Source organism: Hemibagrus wyckioides, linkage group LG25, assembly GCF_019097595.1.
Source record: "Hemibagrus wyckioides isolate EC202008001 linkage group LG25, SWU_Hwy_1.0, whole genome shotgun sequence".
NCBI classification, from domain to species: domain Eukaryota; kingdom Metazoa; phylum Chordata; class Actinopteri; order Siluriformes; family Bagridae; genus Hemibagrus; species Hemibagrus wyckioides.
In genome coordinates, this window is record NC_080734.1 from 3,900,892 (window position 1) to 3,916,176 (window position 15,285).

General features: G+C 43.6%; 1 protein-coding gene across 6 annotated transcripts in view; it reads right to left on the reverse strand.

The window, feature by feature from the left end:
* Positions 1-15,285, reverse strand: part of sipa1l1 (signal-induced proliferation-associated 1 like 1) — an 80,118-nt gene that overhangs the window by 6,406 nt on the left and 58,427 nt on the right. For all 6 annotated transcript variants that reach the window (XR_009203583.1, XM_058379584.1, XM_058379583.1 and 3 more), the window contains exons 9-18: positions 13,492-14,071; positions 9,781-10,055; positions 8,849-9,139; positions 8,448-8,600; positions 8,159-8,274; positions 2,968-3,065; positions 2,120-2,559; positions 1,811-2,029; positions 1,298-1,457; positions 667-901 (exon numbers count right to left, since the gene is read on the reverse strand). Coding sequence is in view for 5 of the 6 variants with exons in the window: in XM_058379584.1 (XP_058235567.1) it covers positions 667-901; positions 1,298-1,457; positions 1,811-2,029; positions 2,120-2,559; positions 2,968-3,065; positions 8,159-8,274; positions 8,448-8,600; positions 8,849-9,139; positions 9,781-10,055; positions 13,492-14,071 (2,567 nt within the window). In the remaining variant the exon portion in view is untranslated. The remainder of the gene's footprint in view (positions 1-666; positions 902-1,297; positions 1,458-1,810; positions 2,030-2,119; positions 2,560-2,967; positions 3,066-8,158; positions 8,275-8,447; positions 8,601-8,848; positions 9,140-9,780; positions 10,056-13,491; positions 14,072-15,285) is intronic.

Consider the following 15,285-nt stretch of genomic DNA (forward strand, 5'->3'; position numbering starts at 1 on the left):
TGCTCCTTTGGGTATTTTCTTGCAGCTGTACAATACACAAGACTACTAACAATACACACAAAGAACTCCATCCATCCATCAAAATATCCATCTATCCATCAAAACATCCATCCATCCAAACATCCATCCATCTCTCCAACCTTCCATTGATTTATTTATCTATCTAAAATCTCCATCCATCCAATGATCTCTCCATCTGTCTAACCATCCATTTATCTACCTAAATATCCGTCTATCCATCAATCTCTCCAGCTGTCTATCCATCTATCTATTTGTCCGTCCATCCCCTGTACATGTCTGTCTACCTATCTACCCATCCATCTATCTACCCATCTATCCATCCACCCACCCATCTACCTACCCATCCATCCATCCATCTACCCATCTATAAATAGCACTCAATAAAACAATAGCTGCTATTAATGTATTTCTTCCTCCTTATACCACAGTGTCCAGGGTATACACAAGATAACAGCTGCCTGAAGAGTCTCAATACTAGACAGCTTTTCTTGCTTCAGCTTCACCTATAAAACCGGTCTCATTTTTGGTCTCTCTTTCTCAGCCAGTACTGTTAGGATATCATGCAGTAATGAAGAAGTTCCAGTGATACACAGGTCACCTGTTCGGTATGTGACTGTGGTGCAGCCATACCCACGAGCTACTCACCATGCATCTTGATGCCCAGTTTGTAGGAGGGTCTGCGCAGGGGGGCGCCGCGGGTGGTGGGCGATCGCGGCAGGGTGGAGCAGCTGAACAGCACGTCGCTGGTGAGCGCCTGCTCCAACACCGCATCCCCTAGTGAAGGCAAGCGCTGGCCTCGATAAATACTCTCATCAGAGAGGGTGCGCTGCAGCGAGCGCCGGCCCGTACTGCTCGCACCCGAGCACGACGGCTGCAGAGACTGAGACACGGCAAGCACAGAGGATGCGTGAAGAATTACAGATTCTTGTACCCTCTCACATCAGTTCAGCCTTATAGAAGATTACATTCAGAGATGATGATGTGAAGTCTGTCATTAATTACACTATAACACTGGAGACTCCTTCCTTCCGTAAATAAGAGTGTTCTTACAGAAAATGTTTCTGAATAACGTATGTGGAGCATCCAGAACCATAAACTAAACCCCTAAAGCATTATAACAGGTGCACTGATACAAACAAGTGATTTGCAGCCGCTCTAATAGAAAATTCATCAACACCTTCTGACCAATCAGTACTGAGAATACTGAAACTGAAATATAACATGCTTAATGAGAGTGTTGGTCTGTCCTTCAGCATGTGTGTGTGTGTGTGTGTACCTTGTCGTCATGATGGATAGCAGGAGGACTATCCAGGGTGATGAGTTTCTTCAGATCCTCCTCTACGGTGGATTTGCCCAGCGGCTGAGGAGAGTGCAAGTCTCTGAGAGAGGGTCGGGTCTGAGGCGGTCCGCTTTCCGCTCCCTCACCCTGAGGCCTCCTGGGGACAAAGTAAAAATAAAAATAAAACCACTTTCCATGCACACATCATCGGCAGAGAGCTATATGGTTGACTCAAACCATAAACATATAAATATTCTAATTATAAACTCTATTTGATGTCATTTGAATGTCCAGTGTCTTACTTTGATGCATGGTCTTACTCATGTTTGACCACAAGGGGGCGCTGTGCAATAATAGAATTTTGCTATTTTGGCTCAATCACATTCTTACCACTATAAGCTGTAATAATGCGACACATTAAGCTTTGTGTAAATTGTCGTAAGGGTGTTATTAATAAAAACATTTAAGCTGAAGTGATCTATCGTATAATTACAGTGATGTCTGACTCACTTTCGAGTGTCTCCGAAGTCCACAGAGTTAATGGTGCTCCCCGGCTTCCTCCAACCAATCAGGTACTTGCTGGTGGCTCCCTGGCGAGGGTAGAAGCTCTTGGGTCCTGGAGAGACCGAGCTCTGGGAGGAAGAGGAGGGCGAGGTGGCGGAGGGAGACTCGTCTCGAGGAGAGTTGTGACTGGAGCTGAGCACTGCAGGGCTGGCAGAGTGACGCGAGCTGTGATAAAAGAAAGTGCACAGGATTGAAGTTTTGAACCTGATGAAAAGCATGTCGACCTACGCTGAAAAACACAGCATGAATAAACACCTGGAGTGGGAGGCCATGTCGCTGAGGCTGTACGTGCTGCTGTCGCGCATTAGCAGATGTGTAGGAGGACTGCGCGTGGACGGAACCTCTGCGGGAGCGACAGGCGACTCCGCGGCCGGAGGTGACCTCTCCAGCACGCGTCGGCCTCCGTCGGACGGTCCATGCCACGGAGAGGCGACCCTCTCCCGGGGAGCCGAGGTGCCCACGGCCAGCAGGGAGCTAGCGCTGCCGTGATGGGGAACGTAGGAGGTGGCGTCGATGCCACTGTCGGCCGAGGATCCCTGCAGGTATCCGCCTCCGCCCAGACCGTTGGGCTCGGAGTCTGCGACTTCTCCCGGACCTCCGCCTCCCAGATCGTACCACTTGTCATCGCTGTGACCTCCACTGGAGGCTGTGCTGGAGAGTGTGTTACTGCTCGAGTGGGAGTACGGGCCTTCAGACTGCATGAGGACGAGATAAAAGAGGTGAAATTAAAAATACTCACATCCTGAGGACAAATCTGATCGATTAGAAAAATGAGACTAATTAATTAGTTAAAGAGATAATAAATGAATTGCTGTGGTACAAGAAGAATTAAAGACTTGATAAAAAGCTCTTATATACAACGTTGTTGATTATTTACCTGTTTCATCATGCAGTCAGGGTTTATTCCTAAATAACTACAGTTCTAAAAGATATGTTGTGAATGTACATCATTTTCTTCATGTCAAGTATTAAAATTTTATTTGCCAATAAAGAACTTTAAGTCATTACTATTACACCATCCACTGTTTGTTTTCCTCCTAAAATCCCTTAAACACTCCAAGCTCTTCAGCACTTCCTGTAGCATCTCGTCTGTCTCGACCTACCTGGCTGCTCTTCTTAGGCGACAGATGGATGACCTGCTCCTGCCTCTGGATGCGTGGGCCACCCGAGTACGACGGTCCGGATTTACTGGCCGGGGCGTCTGGAGAGACATAAAGCGCTGATTATTATTAATGCGTGTAACACAATGGCACTCAGACACAGATTAGACACAAAGCTGCTTTGAAAAACGACGATGCAACAGCAGGCGATTTAAAACGACACGCTGGAGAAATACTCAAGACTCATTATGCAAGGCAATATCATCAGTGTGACATAACCCCCCACCCACCCACACACACACACAGTCGTTACGCCTGCAGCTATAAAATACCCTCATATTCAACACCATGTAAGAAAGATGTTTTCAGTAGAGACTGTGCGTGTTCTGGCTCTGCGTCGTCATGGCGCTGTACAGAGCGTAAACTCAACCATTGTGTAATTTCGGAGGCGTTAGATAAGAAGAGGAAAACCGAAATAGACCGCAACACGTGAGCAGTTTGGAGAAAAAGAAGAAAGCTGAGCGTGGCAGGAGGAAGAGAGATGTAGACGCAGACGCGTGTCTCTGATTCTACACTCTCTCTACACTAATCATCTCTATTTATAATAATATCCATCACTCAGTCTGGTGGAATGAGCTTCAGACGCTCTGTGCTCCTCCCTTACTGTATATTACATGATGGTGCACTATTACTGAAAAATAACCAGTGACCTTGCCTGTTTCAGTCGATGCTGAATATATCCTTCTCTTATATCACAGTAAAGATTCAAATTATTTATTAAAGAACACGATGTTCTTATTAATGTTTCTAATTTAAATGTCACTGTCCTCTCAATCCGCTACTATCACCACCAAGATCACCACTACCACCACCACTAGCACAATTAGCACCACCACTACCACTAGCACAATTAGCACCACCACTAGCACAATTAGCACCACCACTACCACCACTAGCACAATTAGCACCACCACTACCACTAGCACAATTAGCACCACCACTACCACCACCACTAGCACAATTAGCACCACCACTACCACCAGCACAATCAGCACCACCACTACCACTAGCACAATTAGCACCACCACTAGCACAATTAGCACCACCACTAGCACAATCAGCACCACCACTACCACCACCACTAGCACAATTAGCACCACCACTACCACCAGCACAATCAGCACCACCACTACCACTAGCACAATTAGCACCACCACTAGCACAATCAGCACCACCACTACCACTAGCACAATCAGCACCACCACTACCACAATCAGCACCACCATCACCACCACTAGCACAATCAGCACCACCACTACCACAATCAGCACCACCACTAGCACAATCAGCACCACCACTATCACCACCACTAGCACAATCAGCACCACCACTATCACCACCACTAGCACAATTAGCAGCACTAGCACAACCACTACCACCACCACTAGCACAATTAGCACCACCACTACCACTAGAACAATTAGCACCACCACTACCACAATTAGCACCACCACCACTAGCACAATCAGCACCACCACTAGCACAATTAGCACCACCACTACCACTAGAACAATTAGCACCACCACTACCACAATTAGCACCAACACCACTAGCACAATCAGCACCACCACTACCACCACCACTAGCACAATTAGCACCACCACTACCACCACCACTAGCACAATCAGCACCACCACTAGCACTAGCACAATTAGCACCAGCAGCACCATGGTTTATTATTTTCCTTTAACAGTGCAACACTCTGTCTTTAATTCCTTACAGGTTGAACACAGAAAATAATTATTTGTTGCTCATTTATGAAACTCTGATGCTGGGGTCGTACATTTTCATACATTTTCTAATCTGCTGCATTTCCAGCAGCTGTAAACAGTCTGCTCTTTTTTTGGGAAACATCTGCTGTACAAGAATATCAGAGTTCCAGTAAGTGTGCTGTATATTATATGGAAATACTTCTTGGGCATTTGAATTGTGATGTGAAGGAAAGCGCTTTTCCCTTTTCCTGTATGTATATCCGCATGGCGTTGTTTGAATGGTACAGAGGGAGGCACTTCCTTTAGCACTTCCTTTCTGTTCTTGAACATTTCACTTCACTTCCTGCCTGCATCCCTGTTTAGATGGTATTACAGAAAAAGCACGGACTACAAATACTGCAGTGTGAATCCACTCTGTCTAAAACACTGTACCGCTCTTTCATTTACAAAGCCATCATGAGCAGAACTTCCACGGAGAGCTCCGGTGGAATACAAAGTGGACATGGCGGGTCAGGACGTGTTCACTGGCCCTTCGTGACCCGAGCCAGTGTCCACGGTCATGCGAGAGGGGAATAATTCTAGGCTGCGGCGAGCCGTCCGGTGCTCAGGCCACGGTGTCTGCGGTGCGGCCAGGCTGCTTGTGCTCAATGTGGGCTGAACCCTGTTATTACTGGCACAGGCTGAGAGAGAACGAGGATATCTGAGGACGGTGAAAGGGTCAAAGCAAGAATGGAAGCACAAAAGCCACCCACGCTCTCAGTAAGACATGCTGACAAAGGGAGAGAGAGAGAGAGAGAGAGACACTAACAAAAAGCAAGCAAGAGAGAGAGACAAAAAGAGAGAAACTAAAAGCATGAGAGAGAGAGAGAGAGAAACTAAGAGCATGAGAAAGAGCGAGAGAGACAAAGAGTGAGAGAGCAAGACTAAATGTGTGTGAGAGGGACTAAATGCGTGAGGGAGAGCAAGAGACTACAAGCATGAGACAGAGCAAGCGAGAGAGGACAGAGACTAGAGAGAGAGTAAAAGCATGAGACAGAGCAAGCGAGAGAGGACAGAGAGACTAGAGAGAGAGTAAAAGCATGAGACAGCAGGCGAGAGAGGACAGAGAGACTAGAGAGAGAGTAAAAGCATGAGACAGCAGGCGAGAGAGGACAGAGAGACTAGAGAGAGAGTAAAAGCATGAGACAGAGCAAGCGAGAGAGGACAGAGACTAGAGAGAGAGTAAAAGCATGAGACAGAGCAGGCGAGAGAGGACAGAGAGACTAGAGAGAGAGTAAAAGCATGAGACAGCAGGCGAGAGAGGACAGAGAGACTAGAGAGAGAGTAAAAGCATGAGACAGCAGGCGAGAGAGGACAGAGACACTAAAAAGCATGGGAGGGGGGTACAAGTGAGTGATGCAAGTCCAAAGAAAAATTAATAATAATGCAATAATGGAAGGATTTCTGTGAAAAAGGCAGTAGAGGAATGAAAGCGCAGGGAGAGGATGGCGGTGTCACTCACAGCAGAGGGCATAACTCTCATGCACAGTAAAAGAGAAGAAACGAGACGTTACTACGGTAACAGAAATGCCCACTGACTAGTGATGCAACCACACACACCGTTCTCTCTCTCTCTCACACACACACACATACAGTGGTGAGTCGAGTTATCAATAAAAAACATGAATTGCTTATTTAATTAAGAGTTTTTCATTACTACTGAATAATGCAGAGGTCCTATTATTCAATCTATCCGCTCCTCTGAAATCTGACCACGATGTTCAAATGACCGCATCAAATCATGATGTATAGAAAGAAAGTGTGTGAATGCAGCTCTGTTTAATCACATAGTCTAAACAGTTCACTGCTTTAGGTGTTTATCTATTCAGATCCATTCTGCTGGTCAGTACTGTGCCACGCATCACACAGCTCTCTGTAGATCTGGACATGGGTTTGGATCATTTCTTCTCCACGATAATAAAAATAAATAAACGCTGTTCACTCGCCTCACTGACTTAGACAGAGAGAAACTGCTGTACAAGTCTAGTTTCACACACACAGAGTGAGGTGAGGTCAGAGCATGATTATAGTGGTCACTCTGATGTACTGCACTTATATTTTGCAGATTTGTTGCACAGATTCGATAAACAGCTCCTTGTCTCAGAGTGCTACATCAGCAGGAAGTCGAACTTCTCCCTTAAAGATCTGCCCAAACTGCCCAGTTTCTTCTAGTATGCTAGGACACTGGATTGTGAAAGACAGCGAGCGTAGCAGAGCCCTGTAGCTCCTCTTTATTTGAGATAAAGCAGTGGGCTTAATGAAATGTTTATTACGCCTCACTTTATATCAGCGGTTTTGTATGATAGGGGATGTGGTAGCTTAGTGGCTAAGGTGTTGGACTACTGATTAGCTTAGTGGCTAAGGTGTTGGACCTGACTAAAAAAAATGATGAATTAACATGCATATATTTTATATTATATATATATATATATATATATATATATATATATATATATATATATATATATATATATATATATATATATATATATATATATATAAAAACCTATATTACTTCAAGCCTCACAAACAACAATCTGTAAAATTTCAAACTGCATAATGATTAAAATGTTTGAGGAACCGTACCAACATGTCCTGCTGTGTGTTTTTCGATGTGTGTGTGTGTGTGCGTGCATGAATGAGTGAGTGAGAATGAGAGAGATAACGAGTGCCTGGCGTACACATGCACCGTCAAACACAGGCTGTCAAACACAAGTACAGGGCAACAACAGGAGGCTCGTGTCAGGGCCAGCTGGACGAGAAGACACACGCAAACACGCCGTGTCCGTGTGTGTGTGTGTGTGTGTGTTCTGGCTTCCACACACACACACCTGTTCTGTATAAGAGTAACACTGTATGTTGAGCTGAATCAAGATCTAGAGGCGAGTGTGTTTAGAGCAGAGACGAAACCAGATTTATTTATTTTTTTGTGCTTTAAGGTCAGAAGATACTCGAGTTCCACTTCGATTACTGCAATTAGTTCACGAAACAATGAGAAGCTGGTCGTCAAAAGCGCTCGACTGTGCTTAAGGAAATAATGCTGGCTCTCGGCTCGGAGACGCTCCATGGAGACGGATCGCTAGCATGCAATTTCCTTTTCAGATGGTGTTCATGAGGAGTGGCACGAACGTCTCCACACACACACACACACACACACACACACACACACACACACACAGCTGAGGGGGGTGAACAAGCACTGTTCCAGCACCATTAGGGCCAGGGTAATATTACAAAAAAATTTTATATCATGATTCTCTAGAAGAGATGATTTTTCAACACTCTCTTTAGCTAGAGATGAGTGAGAACGTAAATCCTGGGGTATGTCAGTATCAGAAAGCAGCTGCACACCATTGTGGGTACTTCCTGACTGCTGATCTGACCTGCTGCTGCTCTCTCAGAGTCGTCCACTCGAGGCCAGCTGGGGGTGGACTTCCCGCTGCCGTCTCCCATCATCTGTCGCTCTGGAGGAAGAGGCGAGTGTCGGTTGGGGGCAAATCTGAAACACACACACGATGAAGGTTTATACAGAGCGCTGTGTATTTTCTGTGTGAATGAAAGAGTAAAGGGATAAAGAAGGATAAACAACCCAAAACAGACTAATGACAAAAAAAGGGAAAAAAAAAAAGATGGAAGAAACAGAGTGGTGCTGGAGGTCAGAGAGCCTCTCACCCCTCGGGCATGGACTTCTGCCTCCAGTGGGCCGAGCTGCCCGAGGCGGTGTCGCTGGAGCAGGAGAGGTTGCTGGGGGAGCTGCGGGTGTGAGTGGGTCGACTCATCGCCATGGAGGAAGCCAGGGCGTAGTTCTCTGAGCCAGGAGACATCCTGAGACAGAGAGAGAGAGACGGTGACAAAGAGAGAGAGAAATAGAGAGAGAGACAGAGAGGAAGAGATGGCGAAAGAGAGCGAGACAGACAGAGAGAGAGTGAAAGAGAGCGAGAGAGAGCGAGCGAGAGAGAGGGCAAAAAAGGAGGAGGAGAAGAGACAAACAAAGGGTACGTCAAAAAAGACAATAAAAAAAGGGAGGACGCTCCGACACCCAACAGAAGGATTCCCTCTGTGATGAAACAGACCTCTTGGAGTCGAGAGGCCGGCCGTCGCTGGAGACACTGCGTGGAATGGCGGAGGTTCTCTCCGGTCTCTCGGCGGACAGCGTCTTGCCCATGCTGGCCCCCAGGCTGACGGCGCGGTTGGGGGTCCCAGTGTGGCTCTGAGGCGAGGCGGAGAGGGACTGCTGTGGGCTGGAGGATGTGCGCTGCCACTTGTTGTTGTTGGTGCGGAATGGGAACTTGTACTCGAACGAACCGCTCTCATTGCTTCCCTTATACTCGGCCACTGGCATGCGGTACAGCTCCGAACAGCCCCTACACACACACACACACACACACACACACACAGTGTCAAATTCTGACAAGAAACATTTACAAAATATTTATAACTCTGACAAAATCTTGGCCTCGGATTAGACCGACGTATATGATTAAATTAAGACTGAGATATTCTGAATTCATCAATAACATTGTAATAAAAAATAATAATAATAATAAGAAGAAGAAGAAGAAATAAAAAAAAGAGAAAAAATTAATGGGAAAGATGAAGAAGAAGAAGAAGAAGAGTGAATTTCATAATACAGCATCTTTCTTCCCCTTATAGTCAATGAAAAAAGAAATTATATATATATATATATATATATATATATATATATATATATATATATATATATATATATATATATATATATATATATATAAAAATAAACAAAAACAAAACACACGAACAAGGGGAAATGAGTAAAGGAAAACTATTTGGGGAAAACATGTTTTAATTATATAGTTAAATAAATAAATGGGGGAAGGAAAAAAGGTCTCTTGCCGGATCCCGCATGTCTGCTCCTAAACTGCAGCAGCTCAGTACACAGGGTGTAGGGTAAGTGTGAAGGCAGAATGTAACAGAAATCTTTAACACATTATGGTGATGTAAAGCCCGATGTGGTTGAGGTGTGTACCTGCGGGGCGTGCCGTCCTCGTGCGGCGGGATGATGACCACCTTCACGGTGACCGAGGTGCGCAGTAGATCGATCATCTGCTCGTGAGACAGCGTTGCCACGGCGACCTTGCAGATCTCCACCAAGCGGCTGCCCTGCCGCAGTCCGGCCTGCCAGGCGTAACCGTACGGCTCCACCTCCGCCACGATGCCCTCGTAGTTAACGTGGAAGCCTAGCTGACCGAGTCCGTTTCTGCGCAGGGTCATCTCCGACGTCTCGCAGCCTTTAGTCAGATACTGAGAGAGGAGAAATGTCATCAGGAACATTATCTACACCAGTCATGTACAGGACTTCATAATCACTACATAATCACACTTACACCAGAACATACAGTGATTTACTGTATATACTAAAGATAGATAGATAGATAGATAGATAGATAGATAGATAGATAGATAGATAGATAGATAGATAGATAGATAGATAGATAGATAGATAGATAGATAGATATAGACTGACAAAGTGTATTCTATAAACAGAAGCCTGTATAAAAGTGGTTAGTGAACAGAGTCAGAGTGAAGAGAATTACAGTTATTGCAGTTTTGGAGAAACGTATTACTTTATGAATTTACACGTTAACATTTGAGTTAATTTTTTGTAAACTAATGCGAGTTACTTTTCAATTAAATTAATCTTTTTTAACTGTTATGTCTTTACTGAATTAAATTTATTGCCATCACTTGTGCACTCATGCGTGCCCCGTAACACGCTTCAGGAACAGACATGGCAGGTCAGAGCTTTACGTTTCTGTGATGGAAATACTCTCAAGTCGTCGAAGGAAAGCAACAGTCGTGGAGTGTATATTGTGTTCAGGTGAAAAACACTCATCAACACAAACTACAAATTTATAAAAGCATTTTCATGTGAAGCACAGCTCTGGAGAGTTGGAAGCGAGAGCCCTGAATGGTGACGCCTGGACCCCGCCTACTGCTGAACAACAAAATCTTGATTTCAGTTCACCACCAGGTAAAACAATCAGTTCCACTGAACTCAATAAACTGCATTTATTGTTGAGGACATGAAGCCACTCTCCACTATGGAGACGCCGACATTTTGTAATATCAGCAAAATCCCTGTGACGGGTAAGCGGACGGGGGCGTGCTCTCAGACCGCGAAACCTTTATGGACAAGGCATGTATAGAAATGGAGGTGGACCTGAAGAGAACATTTTAGATTGATTTTAGGAAGCCTATATTGCACTCTTTAGTAATGCAATTAGTTACTTTTTATGGAGTACCGCAATATTGTAATGAATTACTTTTAAAAGTAAGTTTCCCCAACACTGTACCATTGTAAGATATCTACAGACTTCTCCATAAAAACCCAACAACAACAAACAGAAACCGTGGCAAGAACCAAAAGATTTACAGGCTTCTGCACTCAGACCTGCGGCTACATAAAGGCTGAATTTCCTGTCATTTGCCTAATATTTAAAATATTGATAAGGCACTGGTTTATCTTGTTTAGTTTTAATCAATTTATATTTTTATATATTGTATAGTATATCTGGAATATATAATATACAATATATCTATATTATATTCCAATTCTCTTTTAATATTCTTTTTATTTTAGATTCTTATTTTCTTCTAGTGTATGTCATTTTATATTCTAGTTTTACATTTTTATTTAACTTCTATTTCTTATATTTTAAATTCTAGGTTTACATTTTTATTTAAATTATTTCTTATATTTTATATTCTAGTTTTACAATTTTATTTAACTTCTATTTCTTATATTTTATATTATAGTTTTACATTTTTACTTAAATTCTATTACTTATATTTTATATTCTAGGTTTACATTTCTATTGTGCATGATTGTGTATTTGACCAAATGAAATTTGAATTATATATTATTATTTCTGATTTTTTGTTAACGATATAAAATTGTTAAATGTTACAGATTGCTTAAAAACAACTAGGGGTTTATTTTTCACAGACATTACAATAAAAAGTTAGTTAAATAAAAGTAATAAAATTATTTCAATAAAATCTAAGAATTTAATCAGTCAAATTAAAAAGTACATGGCTTTATTTTTCTTAATTAATTTTATCTTAATTTATTTTTAATACCGCTATGTATTTATTTTCCTGAGAGTTAATAATTGTAATGTATGTTGAATATCGTAAAAATATCTTAAATTATTGATTTATGATCATTTTGTATTAGACTCTTTGGCATCCTCCATCACCGATCAGATCACAGATTTTTTTCCAACTCATAACTCTTTATAGCAATATAACTTTCTCCCAGTGTCATAAAGACATGATGAAACATTAGAATTAAAATATATAAATATATAGGTATAAATAAAAGATATTTCCATGGTCTGTTGAGTAAATGATGTTTTATCTGTGTGTGTGTGTGTGTGTATATATATATATATATATATATATATATATATATATAAAGAGCTCTAGCCCTGTTCTCTCACCCTCTTTCCCCCATGTCCATGATCTCTCTCTGCTCTAAACCCTCTGCAGCTTAGTGCTGAGATTTCTCAGCGTGTAGAGAGCGTGAACATTCGCTTCGCAGACTGGTTCCCATGGCAACAGCTCCTGCACTAGCCGGAGTGACATCACGGGCAGGTGGCCAAAACAAAAGTACATTCCAGCCTCCGCACATTTCTGCATGAGGACCGAGTCCTCGTTAATGCCGGCACAAAGGACTCTTGATGGAGAACAACGAGCGAGCGCTGACCGATTTACTGCTCACCTCACTCTGAGCATCGTCTCAACATCTCCACCACAAATACACACACACACACACACACTCCACCAGTGTGCTACACACTCTCCTGGACTTTACATCCATCTCACAATATCAGTAATTCACTAGTGAGCTTTAATCTAATGCTCTGAAAATGGTTTTTAGGCATTACGGAAGGAAGATTATTTTACTGCTGGGCTAAAATGATCACTTACCACCATGAATAAATTCTATTCCCATAACAGCAGGCCCTGGATGTGGAATGTTTTATTCCTCTTACACCACAACTATGTGCAAATGCTAAGAATTTTTACTCCTTAACCTTATAGTCCGAGTTCCTCTTTTCACTTACAGCAGCTACACACCGTCCTCACTACTGTCTCTGAATGTAAATAAGGCTCAAATTGAACAATTTAAGAGCAGTGTGTGTGTGTGTTCGTTCTAATAATGTGGCTTCCTATTTTATATTCTGTTTCAGTTTTCAGATTACAAAAATTCCAACACATATGGTAGAACCTCGGCGAGTTCTTAAGATGAAAATGTGTATTGCGAAACAAATTATATTATATATTATATTATATATATATATGTAAAATACAGATAACCCGTTCCAGCCTCCCAAAAACATGAGCAATGATACCAATACTCCCAATACCAGGCATATGTAAACATTCGGAAAACAGGAGGGTATTCGTATGTGAGGTTCCACTGCACTGTGTGTATAATGTTATAATAGATGTCTCATATATAGGATATATAAACGTCCCGATTTAATTTTATGACATTTTTGTCCGAATAAAAGCACATGGTCGTGTAAAGTCCTAAAGCGAGAGTAAAACCTGTTGGCAGGAGAACTTTCACACTGCCCACTGTGTCCCTGTTGACCAGCTGAGAAGCGTTCTGAAGACATCGTACAAAACAAAAACACGTCGCGAGCCACGTCACGGCCTCGTCTCTCACCTCCAGGCGTTTAATGACCTCCCGGAAGTCCTCCGTGTTGTTGTTGACCGAGCGCAGCGAGACACACTCTCCTCGCTCGTAGAAGATCTTCATGGAGGCGGGGCTTCCCAGCTGCCAGCTGATGACGTCGCGTACGGCGCAGTTGAACACCACCGCCTTGGGTTCTGGATCCACCAAGATGAGGAAGTCGTTAGAGATGGCGAGCAGGGCTTCGAGTTCTCCTCCAGCGCCGTGGTCCTCTGCATACACGGCCCAGGTGATGGACCCCGGGCTGCGTAGCTCCGCCCCAGTGTATGGCCGGCTTTTCTCCTTGCGCTTGTGCGCCAGAGAGATGAAGGGAAACTTTCCTGAGGGGTCGATGGGAGTGCTGGTGACGTGGCGCTCGGCCAGGTCCCTCAGGTACTCATGGCGTGTGCGTGTGGCCATGGCGCGGAACTTGTCCGACTTGTGCGCGGCGTTCTCCGCGTTGATCAGCTTGGTCAACAGGAAGTCCCGGAAGACTGAGGATTTGGGGAACTTCATATCCTCTGGGATGGGCGGTCCGAAAGCGGGGACATCTCTGGAACGGGCCACAGCAACACTGCGAAAGAAAGATAGATAGATAGATAAATAAATAAATACACAAAGAGAGAAATGGGAGAGAGAAAAGATGAGTGGGCGCAGGAATTTTAAACAATCAAATATCCAACAGAAAGCAGATGAAGGGTGTGAAGATGAACAAGGTAATTGCTGAATCTCGGAAACAGCGCTGAAGGGTTTCATGTTTATGGATGAGTCCAAGTTTTCCCTGAGCAGAGGAAATTATCATCGCTGTCTGTAATAAGTAATGGGAGTAATACATTTCTACCTCTCTGGAGTTCTAGCTTTTAACTTGGTGAAAAATAAACAACTTCAGATCGGAGCGCTTTCTAATTAGTCGAGCATGCCATCAAAAGACAAGGTCAGACCCGTGTAAATGATACCCCATGGAAAGAATTTCTGCATTTCTACTCGGAAAAAGAAAGCGCTGCCTCCTTTGACTGCACTTGTTCCACAAGGGACATTTTGTGGGAGTAATCTCCGACAGGCTTGGCCAACTTCACAGAAAAAAAATAAAACAACCCACATCTCTGGTATTTTGTGTTCTGTCTGTGAAAATCCTCCCACTCCTGCAGCTTCTCTGGTTCCCCCCACCCCACCCTTCTTCTTTTCCTTTCATTAAGCCTCTGGAATGGACATCTAAAGCTTCCTGTTCTGTCTGGTATGCGTGGAACTCGCAAGCGGTCAGCCAGGCGGAGCTGTGAGGAGCTCGAGTGAAGCTCTCTGCACTCGCACAATGACGGAGGGAGGAAAGAAGGAAAAAGGAGGTAAGGCGCAGATTAGAAACAGGATATATACAGACTCGCACAGTAATGCAGAAAAACACACACAAAGACAAACACACACAAAGAAACACACACAAACACACACAAAGAAACACACACAAAGAAACACACACACACACACACACACACACACACAATACACAGCAGCGAAAAAGGAAAAGAAATCAACAATGCATCTTCCTGTAGACATACGAGAGCAAAAGTTTGCATGATAAAGATCAACTCTGCTGCTCTTCATATTAATAATGTCATTGTGTTTATATCGTGCTAAACCGTTATGGTTTCTATAGCAACAGCTCATTCACAGGGACTTTTCTGACGTCTTCAGGACCGAGGAGTTTTACACTCTGCAGTTCTACAGTGTGTGGTGAGGTTTATGTCTCATTAACTTTATGAGAGAGAGAGAGAGAGAGAGAGAGAGAGAGATGCT